This window comes from Panthera tigris, chromosome A3 (assembly GCF_018350195.1).
Source record: "Panthera tigris isolate Pti1 chromosome A3, P.tigris_Pti1_mat1.1, whole genome shotgun sequence".
NCBI classification, from domain to species: domain Eukaryota; kingdom Metazoa; phylum Chordata; class Mammalia; order Carnivora; family Felidae; genus Panthera; species Panthera tigris.
Window position 1 is genome coordinate 23,701,158 of NC_056662.1, and position 18,188 is coordinate 23,719,345.

The 18,188-nt window shown below is 40.1% G+C and overlaps 1 protein-coding gene across 3 annotated transcripts in view; it reads left to right on the forward strand.

The window, feature by feature from the left end:
- Positions 1-18,188, forward strand: part of LOC102965832 (ubiquinol-cytochrome-c reductase complex assembly factor 1) — a 102,707-nt gene that overhangs the window by 41,383 nt on the left and 43,136 nt on the right. For all 3 annotated transcript variants that reach the window (XM_042980534.1, XM_042980533.1, XM_042980532.1), the window contains 2 exons: positions 1,132-1,189; positions 16,219-16,327. In XM_042980534.1, the coding sequence (XP_042836468.1) occupies positions 1,132-1,189; positions 16,219-16,327 (167 nt within the window). The remainder of the gene's footprint in view (positions 1-1,131; positions 1,190-16,218; positions 16,328-18,188) is intronic.

The window sequence follows — 18,188 nt, forward strand, 5'->3', positions numbered from 1 at the left end:
CTAAGAGTCCATTTTCTCACCTGTCAAATGAGGGTAATATTAATACCCACCTCATAGGCCTGGTAGGATTCATTGAGCTTATGCCTGTAAGCACCAATTATAATGTCACACGTAGTAAGCCTATAAGGAATTACTGCTCTTTATTATTACTGGCGGTGTTAGTGTCCCTCACAGAGGTCCTACCCTGTGTTTTCTCTCCGAATGGCCCCTTTGTGTTATCATTTAGTACATTGTATACTTCATTGTTTGCTGCAAGGCAGTATATATCCCTTTTATCTTGAGTCATTTCTCCAAAGGACTGATTGTACCCGAAGGGCCTGCATTTCCCACTGTTACTCATTTTCTTTGTCCTCTTGCTTTTGCTTTTCTCCCTGTCATGTAACAGGATGGGCACATTCAGCATTCAGTGGAGGACCCCTCATCTAGCCAGGGGCATTTCCTAGAGATCTGAGAATTGAGAGGTTTGGATGGCTAAGCACTGACCTGAGTTTTGGTAACTTAAAGCCCAGTTTTATCATTCCTACAGGTTGATGAATGGCCTTTCATTAGATATAATCTGCTTTTTTATTCAACTACAGCTCCCTACAGCCCCATTTCTTTCTCCTGGTCATTTATTTTGGACGAGTCATTCAGCATTCCCATGTTCCTAGCACACTGGGTCACCTTAAGGAAGACAGGAAAAAGAAACTAGAACTTAGACTTAGCAGGGCTCAAGTAAAAAAAGCCTGTACTTAATTCGGGTAGGCAAAGTAGTGTCTTCCTAGCTTTCCAGAAGAATTTGAGACCAGGAAGGGAAAATAACATGTTAGTTGGAAGGAACCATAGAGATCATCTAGGCCACATTATACAAAGTGAGAAAACAGCCTCTGAGAAGAAAAGTGATTTGCCCAAGGCCACACAGCAAAGTGGTAACAGGGCTGGAACTAGAGGGCTGGTTGTCTGACTGCATTCAATACTCTTTCAACTCGTAGTCTTATTCTGTGGTTCTACTGGCCCTCTCTATGGTAGTATAATCAGAGAGCACTATAACTGCCATATATTTAGTTGAGCAGATTCCTACCAATATTTAAAATATAGGCGATATTTTTCCTCTGAACCCTCACATATTTATACTTTATTATTATTTTCTAGGGTGTCAGATGCCTGATACATTCAATTCATGGTTTCTTATAACTCTGCTTCACGTCTGGTAAGTGAGCAATTTAAGTGAAGTCACCAAATTTTTTTTTTTTTTTTAAACACTGCTGACTTGTAAGGTATAGCCTTCAGCAGGGCTGAATATATGAAATGGCAGTTGTTCAGGCATTAAAAACTGTTCCTTTCATTTTAATAACTAATGTCTTAAAGCACATTTTTACTAAAGGTCAAAGCATAGTCCCAGAAAGAACCTAATATTTGTAGGCTTTTCTCAAAGAACACCTACCCCAGTGAACAATGCTATCAGTATCTCTTAGAGACTCTATGAGCTTGGATGGAAAGTTCTCTCCCTTGGCTGTTTTAGGAAAGTTCACATTTACGTAAAAGTGGTTTGAATTGTGAGAATCCGTGGTCATTTTCATTGCTGGTCATCAGAAACTTATAACAAATTATAGCACTGACATTTACGCCTGTACCTCTAAAATGTGCATACAGGTTAGATTCGTGCCAGGTTTGTTGCGTGTAAAAATATTTAACACCTTAAACAGTATATTTTTTCTTCAGCTGCAAATTAAGTAGCCAAAAAAATCAATTTTTCATCTAATGTTACACAGTATTAAAGGTCAGAAGGATATAGGAGAGACGTTGAAGTGGGGGCTGGGGAATGCATTTATTGAACTACCAGATCTCAGGAAAGTAAATTCTGGAGAACTAAGTTTACTACTTTGACCATAGTGAGTATCTGAGGAACGTGGGGAATGGTTGCCCTGTCAAAAGGACCCTTGTTTGAGACTGCCTTCAGCTGAGCTTTGCATCACAGAACTGACTACTATATAAAGACTTTTTGGTTTTGATCACCTCTGAAATATTTCTCCTGAACTCACATAGTCACTGAGATTGGCTAAGGGGCATAAGGTGGCAATTTATTTTATGTTATTTTTTTTCTAAGCGAGTACTTCATTGAGTGCACACTATGTCCTGGGCAGTTTGCTGGGAACTAGCTGTGGTTCTCAAGAAGCTCACAGTCGAGTGAGGGAGATAAGACATTTAAGTTTTTTCTTTTTCAAAATTTTATTTATTTATTTTGAGAGAGAGAGAGGGCGCACGCACGCATGCAAGCACGGGGAGGGGCAGAGAAAGAAGGAGAGAGAGAATTCCAAGCAGGCTTTGCACTTTGAGCACAGAGCCTGACGTGGGGCTCAATCCCATGCACCATGAGATCATGACCCGAGCTGAAATCAAGAGTCAGATGTTCAACTGACTGAGCCACCCAGGAGCCTCAGGAGAGAAGATATTTAAAATAGTCAGTGACAAATCGGAGAATGGCTAAGTTCTGTAATAAATCTGAGTAAGTAGTGCCCATGGGATCATAGAGGAACCTGCAACTATCAAAACCATTACTAGTTCTGCCTCTTCTTTGAAATGTACCATGTCTTTTAGTCACATAGCTGTGAAGGCAAACTACCTTCTGTCTGAATGGTGAAGGTTAGGAAAAGGCTTAGGGAGGGCAGCTGGGTATACTGAGAGGAAAACTACTTTTTCAAGAGGAGAGGACTGCAGAAGTTGCACTGTAGAATTACTCACTGGAAAGGTGGGAGGGTTCAGAAGAGGCGAGGCTATTCCCAGAGGAGCTCAAAGATAATATTCAGAGCTTGTATGAAAGGCTCTTTATTGCCTGTATAACTAGAGGTATCAGAGTGTTAGAGGGAGTGGATGGCAAAATCAAATATATAATCCCTATGACCACATCCCAAGGTCAATCCCTAATAGTAGCCAGGAGAACCTTGAAACTACTTACAGTTCTCTCAAGATAGCCACCGTTTCCAGACATGCTTGCTGTGTCTTCCTTGCTGAGGTTGGTTTCATTTCTCAGAGGAATGGGGAGTACTACTATTACCAGTTAAGTAGCGGGAGGGAAGCTGTCTGCTTCAAATCTACATTTGGTCTCACCTCCACCCTTTCTCTTTAGTTCTCACGATCTGCAGTCTTCAGTGGAATGAATCAGTAGCTTTCCAGTTTGAATCAACAAACTTTTATTGGGGACCTACTGTGTGTTAAGGACTGTGGGGCTTTGGAGAGATGGGTATGACATGATGTGCATTGTCTAGCAGATAACAGGCAGGAAGTATACTTTATGGCAACCTTTCCCACTGAATTCCTCTACAAACCTGCCCCAGACACTTCAGACAACTGGCTGTCCTCAAATACTCCCATGTCTTTACTCATATGTCCTGGGTGTTGTTCCTGATATTCCCTAAACCTAAAATGCCCATGTTTTCTCTGATAGAAATTCTCCTCACCTTTCATGGTACATCTCAGTGTCATCTCTGCCACAGAGCACTCTTTATCCAATACTGCCCCCCACGCCACAACCACCACCAAATTTGGATTTAGTTATACTTACTTGTACTTCCAGAGTATCTGCTTGTGCCTTGGGCACGGCACTTCTTTCACCGTCATCCATTATAGGCAACTGTACTTCCTGCCTGAACTACAGTTTTGTAAAACTTGTGCTGTTTTGGGGCCCACTTGTGCTGTTATCCTCCAAGAAGAATTGGGGAGACTTTCTCTTCTAAGGGATAGGGGTATTAGGAGGAGTAATCATTCCACCCAAGTCTGTGGAGAAGCTATGTTCTTCCAGCCCTGTTCTCTTAGCCTGAAGCTCCAAGAGGGTAACTGAAGGATAGCCAAGTCCAGTATTACAGGGCCCAGTGGACTTCCTAGAGATGTATAGGGTTGAAATACCTCCTGAAGGTGGTAGTATGAGGGAGAGGTTGGGAGGCTTAGAAAGCAGTCATAAAAGTAGAAAGAATCTGCCCCATCCCCCAAAGGGGGGAAAAAAACCCCTACTAAACAGAATACCCTGGCAGTGGACTTTTCAGAAAGCTTGCTTGGGTTCCCAAGGGTGATGGCTCCCTGTTGGCCTTTAGAATAGGGACAGGATTTCTCACATCCTTTTAGTTCCCCTGGAGGAGGTGTTGATGATTCCCTTATCCTATCTGCCTTCTCTAGTTCCCAAGTTTTTCTGTGTATGTCCAGTTTCTAGAGGGGCCTTATCAGTTGTGTATTCACGTGAACTTGTAGCAGCTGCAATGACTGTGTGTCCTTTGTCTTTGCTGAACAAGGTTAGTATTGAATGTGGCTGCTGAAAAATTGTTGAGAGAGGTTGCTGTCTAGGCTTTCCTGCATCCAAATGTGTACTTGATAAAAGCAGGCCTCCTCCTCTGTTTACTGTCTTGGGCAGTGGCACTGCAATCCATTCAGGTGTCCACACCAGAAACTGGGGAGACCTCCCTGACTCTTCCCTTACCCCCCTCATCTGGTCAGTCACCAGTCACCCCTTCAAACTTTTTTGCCCATGACCCACAGTAACAAATGAATTTTACTTTGCAACCCAGAACACACATGTCTCTGATACTACGGTTTTGTAAAACTTGTCCTTAAAATGTCAGATAATCTCTGATATTTTCTATTCCATTTGAATTCATTTTAAAGAAAAAATTTAACATGTCACCTGTTAAATTGATTTTACTAGATTATAAGAAACAGTACTTGAAAACTGGTCTTTGGCCTCCAACTTCCATCTTCACATGCCATTGATCTTCTCAATACAAATTAAATCAGCATGCATGCACGTGCCCACACACACACTCTCCCTAATGTTCTCCATTATTCTCAGGACAAAGTATATTTCTTAGCATGGCATTCAGATTCCACCAAATATGCCACCCCTGCTACTCTCATATGGTACTATTCTAGGTACTGCTATCACCACCACTCCCTCCTCTGCAAGATAAAACAATATTATATAATAGAAATACCAAGTTTTCTTCTGTCCAGAAAGCCCTTCTCTCTCCTCTTTACCTGACAAAACTCCTGTTTTTTCATTCAGTATCTAACTCAGGTATCATTTCTGTTTGAAACCTTCCCTTTCCTTTGAAAGCAAGAGTTAGTTCCTCTTCTGTGTTTACTTAGTATTTTAGGGACCTCTATCATAGCACTCATCACGTAACATTTTTATGTTTTATCGTATCAGTCTTCTTTGTGGATGGTGACTTTATTGAAAGCAAGAATTATTTTTATCTTTTTGGAAAGATATGAAAATGAGATATTACTTCTCACAGTTCTGTGTATTACTCTTAATTTGTATCAATAAGTGTTCATCAAGTAATTGATGTTCTCAGATCTAACTTGACTCGCACAGCATTTGGAAGGGTCCTGGCACTGTCTTTTGGTTGGGTGAGAGTGGCGAAGCTCTGCTCCTGCTTAAGTTTCTCTGGGTTGTTACATGTATGTAGCTGGAATTTATGTTGGCATTACAAGTGTTAATAGATTTGTAGAGACTCCTCTCAAAATTTGTCATGGAACGCTAGTACCTTCTAAATGCAGAAGCTAATTTTAGAAGATGGAATGGGATAAATAAAATTAGAGTATGCCTATGATGGAGATGGAATGGGGAGGGAGTAAAATGCAGTTTGTATTTTAATTTTAATTTTTTATTTTTTAAATTAAAAAAATTTTTTAATGTTTATTTTTAAGAGAGAGAGTGTGAGTGGGCGAGGGGCAGAGAGAGGGAGAGTCCAAAGCAGGCTCCAGGCTCCAGGGTGTCAGCACAGAGCCCGATGTGGGCTCAAACTCACAAACCATGAGATCATGACCTGAGCTGAAGTCAGACAATTAACCGACTGAGCCACCCAGGCGTCCTGCAGTTTGGATTTTTAAAAATTATTTTAGGGGCGACTGGGTAGCTCATCAGTTAAGCATCCAACTTCAGCTCAGGTCATGATCTCACGGCTTGTGAGTTCGGGCCCCTCATCGGGCTCTGTGCTGTCAGCTCAGAGCCTGGAGCCTGCTTCAGATTCTGTCTCTGTCTCTCTCTACCCGCCCCTCTGCTCACACACTGTCTGTCTGTCTGTCTCTCTCATATATAGATAAACATTTTTTAAAAAATCTTAAAAAAATTATTTTAAAGTCAGGTGTGTCATAAATATAATTACCAAGCCCTTTACAAAAATGTTATCTTTTATTTATTTACATGTATTATCTCACTCATTGTTACAACTACTTTATTCTTGTTTTATATGAGGGATCAGAGGTTTTATATATGAGGGATCAGAGGTTTAGAGAAGTCAAAGAACTTGTCCAAAGAACTAGTTAGTACATGGTGGAGAGAAAATTCTAAGTGTGGATCTGGCTAACTCAACAGTGTTAAGTTGCTTTCCTCATTGGTAATTAAAACTACCAAAGTAATTAAAGAATTGCTGATTGATACTAATACTATTTAATATTTATTAATACTATTTATTATTTAAAGTACCTGCTTATTCTTTTTTTTAAAGTTTATTTAGAGAGAGAGTGAGCAAGTGGGACAGGGGCAGAAAGACAGGGAGAGAGAGAATTCCAAGCAGGCTCCAAACTGTCTTGAATTCACGAATCTTGAGATCATGACCTGAGCCGAAATCAAGAGTTTGATGCTTAACTGACTGGCGCCCCAGTACCAGCTCATTATTAAACATAAATCCATAAAATTTTAGGGGCACCTGGCTGGCTCAGTCTCTGGAGCATGCAACTCTTGATCTCAGGGTTGTGGGTTCTAGTCCTCCATAGGGTGTAGAGAATACTTTATAAAGGGAGGAGGGGGATGCTGCCTGGGTGGCTCAGTTGGTTAAGCGTCCAACTCTAGATTTAATCTCAGGTCATGATCCCATGGTTCATGAGTTCAAGTCCTGAATTGGGCTCTGCACTGACAATGTGGAGCCTGCTTGGGATTCTCTCTCCCTCTCTGTCCTTCCTCCGTCACACAAGCTTGCACTTTCTCTCTCAAAATAAATAAATAAACATTAAAAACATCTTAAATCCATAAAATTATTACATCTGTTCTCCAATTGAACCTGTCCTCACAGGGCCAGAGTGTGGGAGAGAGATATTAAATCATTAATAGAATACAGCTGAAATAGCATGATGAGAGGAAATGGCAGGGAGAAGAGGGGTACATAATTTAGATGGGGGGATGGGGCATTCAGGGAGGGCTTCACTGAAGAAATGACGTCTAAACTGATGAGTAGAAGTTAGCAAGTCAAAAGGTGCATGAAAAGCATTGCAAGTGAAGAGATCTAGTGGTTCAATCCTTTTACCAGCTGGGCCCTTTTTAAATATGAAATTTTATACCCAGTCACCATATATGCATAGATAAAGAATTGCTGTTTGGGTTGAGGAAGTGAGAATGATCTGTTCATTTAGGTCTTCACAATGTATGCACTGGTAAGGGACTCTTATGTAGCTCTGTGGAAACTCAGACCACAGTTTAAAAACCACAGATCCAGTTCAACCCTCTCATGATTACAATGGGGAGACGATTTTGGCAATTTTAAGGAATTTGTTCAGAGGCCTCTTCATCTGTAATGGAGGACCTGAGATCCAAATCTGAAGCTAACTGCTCCTTCTCCATTCAATACTTGGCTTCCTGCTTGAGTGTTCCCCTTTGGTGGTCATGGAGATGGGGGTTTCTTCCCATGAATATGAACAGCATGGCACTGATCGCCAATGATATGAAATTGTTTCTTGGTACTCCCTGTCTTTGTCCTGGGAGAGGCCACAAGTAAAGTAGACCTGAGAACAGTTCAGGGTGATAAGCTCTGTGTATAGCAGACCCACAGATCTTATGGGAACACAGGGGAAGGAGGACTGCCTGGGGATTGTCAAGACAAGCAGTTGCATTGGCCTCCTGGGGTCTAGAACCAGAGGACATGGGATCTTAAGGAGTTATTAGGAGATTAAGAAGTAATTGTGAGCTACTTTTTAAGATACTCCAAGTGATTAAGATTGATAATCACTGATTGATAATCAGAAACAGGACAGAAGGGAAACATTTTGTTATTTGTTTTTTACTTTTATTTTGTTTGAGAGAGAGAGAGAGCATAAGTGGGGGAAGGATAATGGTGGAGCAGGGAGAGAGAGAGAAAGAGAGAGAGAATTTTAAGCAGACTCCATGCCCAGCGAGGAGCCCAACTTGGGGCTCGATCCCTCAACTGTGAGATCATGACCTGAGCTGAAATCAAGAGTTGGACGCTCAACTGACTGAGCCACGTAGGTGTCCCTGTTTTTATTTTTTAATTTTAAGATGGGGAAATACTGGAACATTTTTATAAGTCTGGGGGAAGAAGCCTCTGACAAAGAAGACAAGGAAATAAATTGTGCAGGTGGGAAAGGGTTGGAAAACAGACTGGTCCCAGTCTCAGTCCAGCCAGAGAACTGCCTTGGCAGACACTCCCAGCCTTTGCAAGAGGGCTCTTCAAAATCGCCACAGCAGTTTTGATGCAGCTGTAGGGCTTTCAAGCTCATGCTGGATTCCAGCAACTTCAGATCTGCTATATATGGTGAGCCCTGGCCATGTGCACATCCTTTCTCTCCCTCCCCCAGCCAGTCATTCTGTTCAAACACACAAGTAGTTTTTGCCCAAACCAGAGGCCTATGCAGCATCATTTTGTCAACACCGCATAAACTAAAAGCACTGGTACCTGCTACCCAGGAGCTTGGTCTCTTGGGTCCGACAGGCAGGCCACAGGCCGGGTGTAGTTCTTGGAGGAGGCTCACTGTCAGGTGAGATGGCTTCAGGAAGTGCCTCACCCCACTTGTCTGTTTGCCCACAGACGGTCCTGTGGCCCCCATGCTCCCCACATAAAGGTTAGGCTTCATCGGGAGGGAGTTTAGGAAACCAGGTGGAGATAGCCATGTACACAGCCCCAGGAAAGGGTAAGCATGCCAGCTCACAAATAAATAAACTCATTCATTAGCACACTGCTGAGGCTTGAGTGTGGGCATGTAGGCTCTGCTGCCTTGGCCTCGGCTGATGGCAGAATAAGGGAAACAAGCTATGTGAAAGTCCCCTTTGGGATTCCTTCATTAGCAGCCAGAGTGACAGACCTGTCTTGAATGCCCACCAGTCTTCATTGAATTCCAAGTCAGATCCACTCTGAGCAGCTTATAAACTACCATGAGGGAGAAAGAAGGCCAAAACACAACTGGTATTGTCAGAAGGCCCAAACAGAGCGAGTGGTACAGGATACTCGGAGCTGCCAATACATGGCAGGAGGTCAGCGTCAAGAATAACAAGAATTCTTCCCTCCCAGATTTAGGTAGAGAGGAGGAAAGCATGGCTAGGACTGTTGTTCCTTGGAACTCTGCAGGCAGTGTCGCTGTCTTCTTCCTTGTGTGATCTAGCAGGGAGAGGCTCTTGGAACTGTGCTGTCACAGAATGGGGGAAATAGCTGATAGGGACACTGACCTGGGAGACACTGTGGCTTAGGGGAAAGCAGAAGTTCAGGCTTCATTCTAGCTCTGCTCTTTTAAGTTACTTAAGTAATTATAAAATACATTTTAAGACTTTCCAAGTGATTAAGAAAGGTGATCACTAAAGGGAGAAACAGGATGGAAGGGAAACTTTCTAAAAATTTTTTATTTTAAGATAGGGAAACACTGAAACATTTTATAAGTCTAGAGGTAGAAGCCTTTTTAAAAAAATTTTATTTAAAAAATGTTTTTTGGTGTTTATTCACTTTAGAGAGAGGGAGAGAAAAGGAGTAGGAGAGGAGTAGAGAGAGAGGGGGACACAATCCGGAGCAGGCTCCAGGCTCTGAGCTGTCAGCACAGACCCCGATGTGGGGCTTGAACCCACAAACCATGAGATCATGACCTGAGCCGAAGTCGAACACTTAACTGACTGAACCACCCAGGCACCCCAAGGAAGAAGCCTTTTTACTTCCTTCTCTGCTTTCCTCAGAGCATGAGTGTTCTTTTTTGTGAAATGAGAACAGTTAAACTAGGTTTAAAGAGTGAATGCAAATGCATTTTTGAGTGACAAGTCTGATATTAGAGGGCGCCATCAGTGACAGTAATCATTATTATTATTTGCCTTACGGTAAAATTTTTATCTTAGCCCTTTGTCTTTTGAAACTCCTAGTGAGTGAGTCTTTTTCCCTTTTCCCCTGTCGCTGTGCTTACCTTTCAGTGATAGTTGGGAGTCAGGACTAGGGCTTGACCACTCCTTTTTTTCTTTACTTTGCTAGCGGAGTTATTTGCTTTCCTTATGTGTAAAAGATATCAGTATTATTTATGAGCCACTGGGATCACTGAGCGACAAGGATGTACTGTGAAGCTCAAAACCTCAATAATAAGTTGTGGGTTTAAGAGAATCATCAAACTTGGGAGGGGTAACTGGAATTGCTCCTAAACAGAGAGTAGTTTATATACAGACTAAGTCCACACTCAGGGTAGGTACTTAGTAGATACTTGTTAAATAAATGATTATATTATTTATTTAATAACAGGAATGTTTTTATTAGTAGAGTCTCTCTTTGTAAAAAGATTTTTAAAAGTAATCTATTTTTGGTCACCTGGGTGGTAGAATTGGTTAAGCATCTGACTTTGGCTCAGCTCATGATCTCATGGGTACATGAGTTTGAGCCCCACATTGGTTTCTCTGCTGTCAGCGCAGAGCCTGCTTTGGATCCTCTGTCCCCGCCCTCTCTCTCTCCCCCTCCCCTGTGTGTGTGAGCTCTTTCTTTTTCAGAAACATAAAAAAAAAAAAGTTTATAAAAGGTAAAAATAAAAAAAATCTATTCTTTAATTTTTTTAATGTTTATTTATATTTCAGAGAGAGAGAGAGAATGCACGCACGCACTCGTGAGCTGGGGAGGGGCAGAGAGAGACAGAGACAGAATCTGAAGGAGGCTCTGGACTCTAACCCACGAGCCATGAGATCATGACCTGAGCTGAAGTTGGATGCTTAACCAACTCAGCCACCCAGCTGCCCCTAAAAATAATTTCTTTTTTGAGGAGTTTTAGGTTTGAGCAGAAGGTTATCTCTTTTTAAAGTTTATTTTGCATTCTTAAGAGCAATTTTTATTATGTTTTATTTAGCAGGGAGGTGTTTCCCCCCCCCCCCCCGCCCCACTTTCTTCTCCACTTTCCCTAGAACAGAACTCTGAAATTATGAAGTTGAATCAGTAGTAAAATGTAATTTGGCTTCTCAACATTTAATTTAAACATTTATTATGAGGAATGTATCCAAGATGGAAATTGAAATAGAGCTGTCCTGTTCTGTTACTTAAACCTAGTGTTCTCAGTTGTTGTGGAATGTAGTTTCCTTAGTGACTCAGACTTAACTGTTGTACAGTCAGAGCCTGTGACGGGTGCTGGCTTTGTTTTGTGGTGGGCACCAGGGTCATCATGTCTTTTTCGTGTTTGTTTACCATTTTGGATTTGCTTCATTCATTGTCTTTTCATCTGCCAGTGTACTTTAACCTTTTCTGGATGATGTGGGGGGGTCCTGGTAATGCTTAACTGTAATTTGCCAGACTGTCTTTGAGTTGCGCTGGGTTGTTGAACCTCAGTTGCTGTGCTATTGTTTGTGTGTGTGTGTGTGTTTGTTTTCAATATATTTTTAGTTTCTTTCTTTCCTGTTAGGCTGCCAATAGTTACTTTTTGTTGTTGTAGGTATTCTTGCCTCAAGTTAGCCAGTCTTCCTCTTCTGATAGGCTATTTCTTTCTTTTTTTTTTTTTTTTTTTTAACGTTTATTTATTTTTGAGATAGAGAGAGAGAGCATGAATGGGGGAGGGTCAGAAAGAGGGAGACACAGAATCCGAAACAGGCTCCAGGCTCTGAGCTGTCAGCACAGAGCCCGACGCGGGGCTCGAACTCACGGACCGCGAGATCATGACCTGAGCCGAAGTCGGCCGCCCAACCGACTGAGCCACCCAGGCGCCCCTGATAGGCTATTTCTAATGTGATGCTAGTTTTGAAACTATTACTGCCCTTGTGAAGATTAAATGAAAGAAAAAGAGAGTAAATGGATTCTAAGATATGTACTAGTCATTAGAGGCAGCAGAAAAACAGTACAACTCTGGGACAAGATTATCAGGGTTCAGATCTCACCTATAAATCTAGTGGTTTGTAACTCTGGACAAGTTACTTCTCAAAGACTCAGTTTCCTCATTTAAAAAGTCGGGACAGTAGGAAGACCAGCCTTGGACTACACCAAAAGAAAAATCTTTTGCATAGTGAAGGAAACCATTAACAAAATAAAAAGGCAACCTACTGAATGGGAGGGAGAAGATATTGACAAATGATCTATATGATAAGAGGTTAATGTCCAAAGTCTATAAAGAACTTCTATGACCCAGCATTCCACCACAAATAAATAATCCAATTAAAAATGGGCAGAGGACCCAAATAGACATTTTGCCAAAAAAGACATGTAGATGGCCAACAGACACATAGAGAGATGTTCAGCCTCACTCATCGTCAGGGCAGTGCAAATCAAAACTACAGTGAGATAACACTTTACAGCTGTGAGAATGGCTAGCATCAAAAAGACAAGAAATAACAAGTGTTGGCGAGGCTGTGGAGAAAAAGGAACGCTCATGTACTGTTGGCAGGAATGTAAATTGGTATAGCCACTGTGGAAAACAGTATGGAGGTTCCTCAAAAAATTGAAAACAGAAATCCCATATGGTCCAGGAATTCCACTACTGGGTATTTACCCAAAAAATGAAAACACAAATTTGAAAATATATATGCACCTCTGTGTTTATTGCAGTATTATCTACAATAGCCAATATATGGAAGCAGCTGAAGTGTCCATTCGTAGATGAATGGATAAAGAAGATGTGGTGTGTGTGTGTGTATGTATATATATATATATATATATATATATATATATATATGCGCAATGGAATATTACTCAGCCATAAAAAGGATGAGATCTTGCCAGTTTTCACAACAAGGATGGACCTAGAGGGTATATGCTAAGTGAAATAAGTCAGAAAAATACAAACACCGTATGACTTCACTTATGTATGGAATATCTAAAAAAACCAAATGAATAAACAAATAAAAAGCAGAAATAGCTTCATAAGTACACCGAACAAACTGATGGTTGCCAGAGGGGAGAGAGGTTGGGGGATGGGCAAAATGGCTGAGGGAGTTTCCAGTTTATGGAATGAATAAATCATGGAGATAAAGGATACATCATAGAGAAATAGTCAAAATGGTATCGTAATAGGGTTGGATAGTGACAGATGGTAGCTACACTTGTGAACATAGCATAATGTATACTTTATGGTCTGAGAAAATCTGTGCCTTTTAAACCTCAGAAGGCAGGTGTATTAACAAACTACAGAATTTTCAAATAAATGAAGAATTCCATTACCTCACTATTGCTGTTGATGAATTAGCCTCTGACGACACTTAAGCATCAAAACACACAGTGTCTTTTCAGGTGAGAGGCTGACATGAGTGATTTGATTAAGAAAATTTTATGGAAAAGGACTATTGAACTTTCCCTGGTTTGTTGCTGCTTTGGAATACATTCTGTATCATGTGAAGAAGCCAAGTCTTTTTCCATGACCTGTTTTTATTGTTATAAAGTATTATTTCTTAGGCACTAACTGGGTTCAGAGGTTACAAATTTAAAATCACAGCATAAGCCAATCTCCTGGTTGGAAGGGATATTAAAGATCATGTAGTGAACTTGTCAGATAGCTGAGTTCTCACAAAGCATTTGTTCACTCTTCAGAAGTAGGCACATTCTGTGTCTTGGGCTTATTCATTCCATCATTCAAATCTTCAGAAACTTCTGCTAGAAAGTTATTGTTTTCAGTGTTCAGTGTTGAGTGATTCTTTCTTCCCCTGTGGCTTACCCATTGATTCTGACTCTTAACTCTTGGACAAATAGTCTAATTGCTTTCCTACAATATTTAAGGCAACTCACCTGTTTTTCTCCAGGTTATAGATCTTCTGATCTTTCATCTCTTCCTTTTGTCTCTTAAAATATAATATTCAGGGGCACCTAGGTAGCTCAGTCAGTAGAGCGTCCAACTTTGGCTCAGGTCATGATCTCGCAGTTCATGGGTTCAAGCCCCACATCAGGCTCACTGCTGTCAGCCTATCAGTGCAGAGCCTGCTTCAGATCCTCTGTTCCCCTCTCTCTGCCCCTACCTGCTTGCACTCTCCCACCCAAAATAAGTAAATATTAAAAAATAGATATGTATATATAAGATGATATTCAAAACTATGGACAGTATTTCAAGCAGAGTCTGACCTGTGCTGAATGGAACAAAAATGTCACTTTGCACATCGAAGATACTGTATTTCCATTATTGTATCTAAAATCACATTTATTTGGGGGGTAACCTCATCATTACCTTGACATCCTTTGAAGTCAGTTGTCAACTTAAGCCTATAAGGCTTTTTCACATGTAAGTGGGCATGACTCACCTATCTTGTACCTACAGTTCGTTTAGACCCAAGGGCAGGACCTTAGGTTTATCCCTGTTCAAATTCATTCTGTTAGATTCAGCCCATTGAAACGGTCTCTTGGAGTATTTTTGGTTCATGGTAGGGTCATCCAGCATATTTGTCTTCCTGCCCAGCCCCTTGTCATCTGCAAATTTGGTAAGTATGTTTTCTTTTCTACATCTTTAGTTGTTAACAGAGATGTTGACACAGGCCAGGCTGGAATCATTCCATTGTACCATACGATTGCTAGTAGATTTTAACGGGCAGGATTAATTGTCAGTTTAGAATGACTATTCCATAACTATAGCAGGAATTATCTTTTGGTGAGTAGCCCAGTTGTAGCTGCTTAAAAATTTAAATAAGAGATAATATGGGGCGCCCAGGTGGTTCAGTTGGTTTAGTGTCTGACTTCGGCTCAGGTCATGATCTCACGGTTCGTGGGTTCGTGCCCTGCATTGGGCTCTGTGCTGATGGCTCAGAGCCTGGAGCCTGCTTCAGATTCTGTGTCTCCCTCTCTCTCTGCCCTTCCCTTGCTCGCACTATCTCTCTCTCTCCCTCAAAAATAAAGATTAAAAAAAAAATTTTTTTAATTTAAATAAGAGGTAATAGAAATAGGGATGTTCATTGAGATTAGGGACTAGTTTAGAAAGTTGATGACCCTGTTTATATTCTTATATATAATTAAGTATAATATTATATTTACTAATTAATAAAATAAAATATAATTCTTATATTCTTATGGAAGGTCTTAAGAAGAAAGCTTTATGGGCTAATTAGAGGCAATGTGGTATAGGAGAAGCCCTAAACTTTGCCCTGAGATGTTTTATTCACTTACTTATTTAGCAAATAATTACTAAGTGCCTACTATACTTAAGCCCTGGATATAGAATGGTTAAAAATTAAAAAAAATTCAGGCTTCATCTTTGCCTTCAGTGGAACTTACATTCTCATGGGGGAAATGATTTGATAATTACATAGGTAAAATCATCATACTTTCTGTGATCTGTGTTCTAGGTAGGTGTCATGCCTAGACACACACCTTGTGTGTATTGTGTATGACAAACAACACAAGTCATATATTTAATTTAAACACTTCTAGTAGCTCCATTTTAAAAAGTAAAAAGAAAATATTCTGAAATTAATTTTAATAGAAGGTTTTATTTAACTCAGTTATATTTAACTCTACTTATATCTGAAATAATATGTAAGCATGTAAGCGGTATAAAAAAATTTGAGATATTTGTAGTCTTTTTGTTGAATTAGATCTTCAAATCTTAAACTTATACCACATGTTAGTTGGAACCGGTCACATTTAAAGTGCCTAATAGCCACACGTAGCTAGTAGCTTCTGTGTTGGACAGCACAGCATTATACCCAACTTTACAGACTACTCTATGGTATTGGGCAAATTACTTTCCATCTTTAGGACTCCTGTTTTCATTCAGTAAAATGACGGATTTTGACTTGCTTATCTTCTAACAATTAAATGTGTGTCCTTTTCATGTATGAGAGTGCCTTCTGAGGTACTGTAAATAATCTCTCTGTTGATCTGGGTGTTGCTTACATGGCTATATATAACATGTAAACATCCATCAAGCTATATACTTAAGATTTGTGTGCTTTACAGTATCTATGTTATACCTCAATAAAAGTGTTGTTTTTTTTAATAAGATCATTTCCAGTTTTTTTGATTCTGTGTGTTCTTTGCTGAAATTACCCATTACACACGTGTGATATAAAAAATGCAAACAACCAGTTACTCTTTATGTCTTTTTCCCATCCAGGATGTGTCTAGTCCGAATGAAACAGGAAGGCCGGAGTGGGAAATACATGTGTCGTATCATAGTTCATTTCATGTGGGAGGATGTTGAGCAGCGTGGCAGAGTCATGGGGGTAAGTAAATGCTATCAGATTCTGATCCTGGACAACTCCAATGAGGGATTGCCTGACTTGAGTTGAAGTTTTATCTGTGCTAGAAGGGCTTTGCTTTTAGATTTCTGTGTAATGCTGCCTAATGTCAAGTGGTAATTCAGCTAGAGTTGCTTCTGCTTCTGTGGAGACTGACATGCCGTGGACACTTTATGTGTTTGCACACATTATTATGTTTTGTCAATGTGAGGACATCCTGTGCATGGAAATGAAATTGTTAAGCCCAAATAATGGTGGTAGGAGGGAAGGGATGGGTTTGTTGAATGGAGGAAATCAGATAATAATTGAATTTTAGGACACTATGCCTTTGACATCAATTCAGTGTTTGAACCAGTTCTCCTCTAAATTAGTTTTGATGGAAATACCCTGGCATTGGGCCTACACTGTCCTCAGGAACTGAAAAACAAGTCCTTGATCGCTTAACCTAGACTAATTCAGCATCATATCTGCTGAAAATGTACATTAGTACATTTAATAATTAACCTGAGAAAGGAGAATATATAGCATATATATAACATAGAAGGTAATGATAATAGAAACATGACACCAAAACATTAGAATACAGTTGGTTATACAAAGAGTAATCTTTTCCTTTGTATATTATGTGTTTTTGTGTCTAGACCATATTTTAATAGATTGTAATCCTTGTTTTTTTCCCATTTCATTGCCTCCCAGTTGGGACCATCTAAAGCAGAACCATCAGAAGGGGTCATGAAATGGGTTAATTTATTTTTTGTTTTTGTTTTTGGTTTTTTTTTTTTTTTCATTACAAAGTTCTCCCTATGGACTGAGGAGTAAACAAAGTTTATGTATGTATTATAAAACTCATACATATTCATAGAATAAAAATCAAAGAGTAACAAGCGTTTAATGTAGAAACAAGTGTCTCTTACCCAGGCAAGCTCCCCCAGAGTAACCTTTGTTAATAGTTGATGTGTATCCTTCTGGTTGTTTTTTTTTTTTTTTTTTTAACGTTTATTTATTTTTGAGACAGAGAGAGACAGAGCATGAACGGGGGAGGGTCAGAGAGAGGGAGACACAGAATCTGAAACAGGCTCCAGGCTCTGAGCTGTCAGCACAGAGCCCGATGCGGGGCTCGAACTCACGGACCGCGAGATCATGACCTGAGCCGAAGTCGGACGCTTAACCGACCGAGCCACCCAGGCGCCCCCTTCTGGTTGTTTTCTATACAAATGCAAATGTGTAAATGTATATTCTTTTAACACAACACAGATGGGCTTCTACTACACACAGTTTTGCATCTTGGCTTTTTAACTTAATATATATTAGATATGTTTTTACTTTACAATTATTTTTAAAATTCAAAATATTTTAACTGAGATTGAAATCTCCATACTCTTCAATCTCATTCCTGGCCAGTTATCTCCTTTCAAGAAGTAGTTACTGATCCATTTTAGTATATATCTTTTAAGGCTTTTTTCCGTGTAACTTCTTACAGAAAATATGTAGTATTGGTTTTGTGTTTATATATTTTATTATACATGATATCATCCTCTATGTGCTAATGTGTAATAAATATGTACTTAGTTTTTTCACTCAACAATATGTCTTGGAGGTTTTTCCATGTTGCATAGGAGTTAACCTATGTTGCATAGGGAGGTTGTCCCCCATGTTTTATTTATTGTAATTATTTTCACACACTCGTATGTTATTGTCTGATGGTATCATGTGCTTACTCTTTGTAAAATTGTGGTCTTTGAGACTAAATCATGGAAATGATGGTTGCCCATTGAGAGCGTATTTCCAAATTCTCATGTCTTTGGAGGAACTGCATATATAGGAAGCACAGTGGACATGGGTTTGT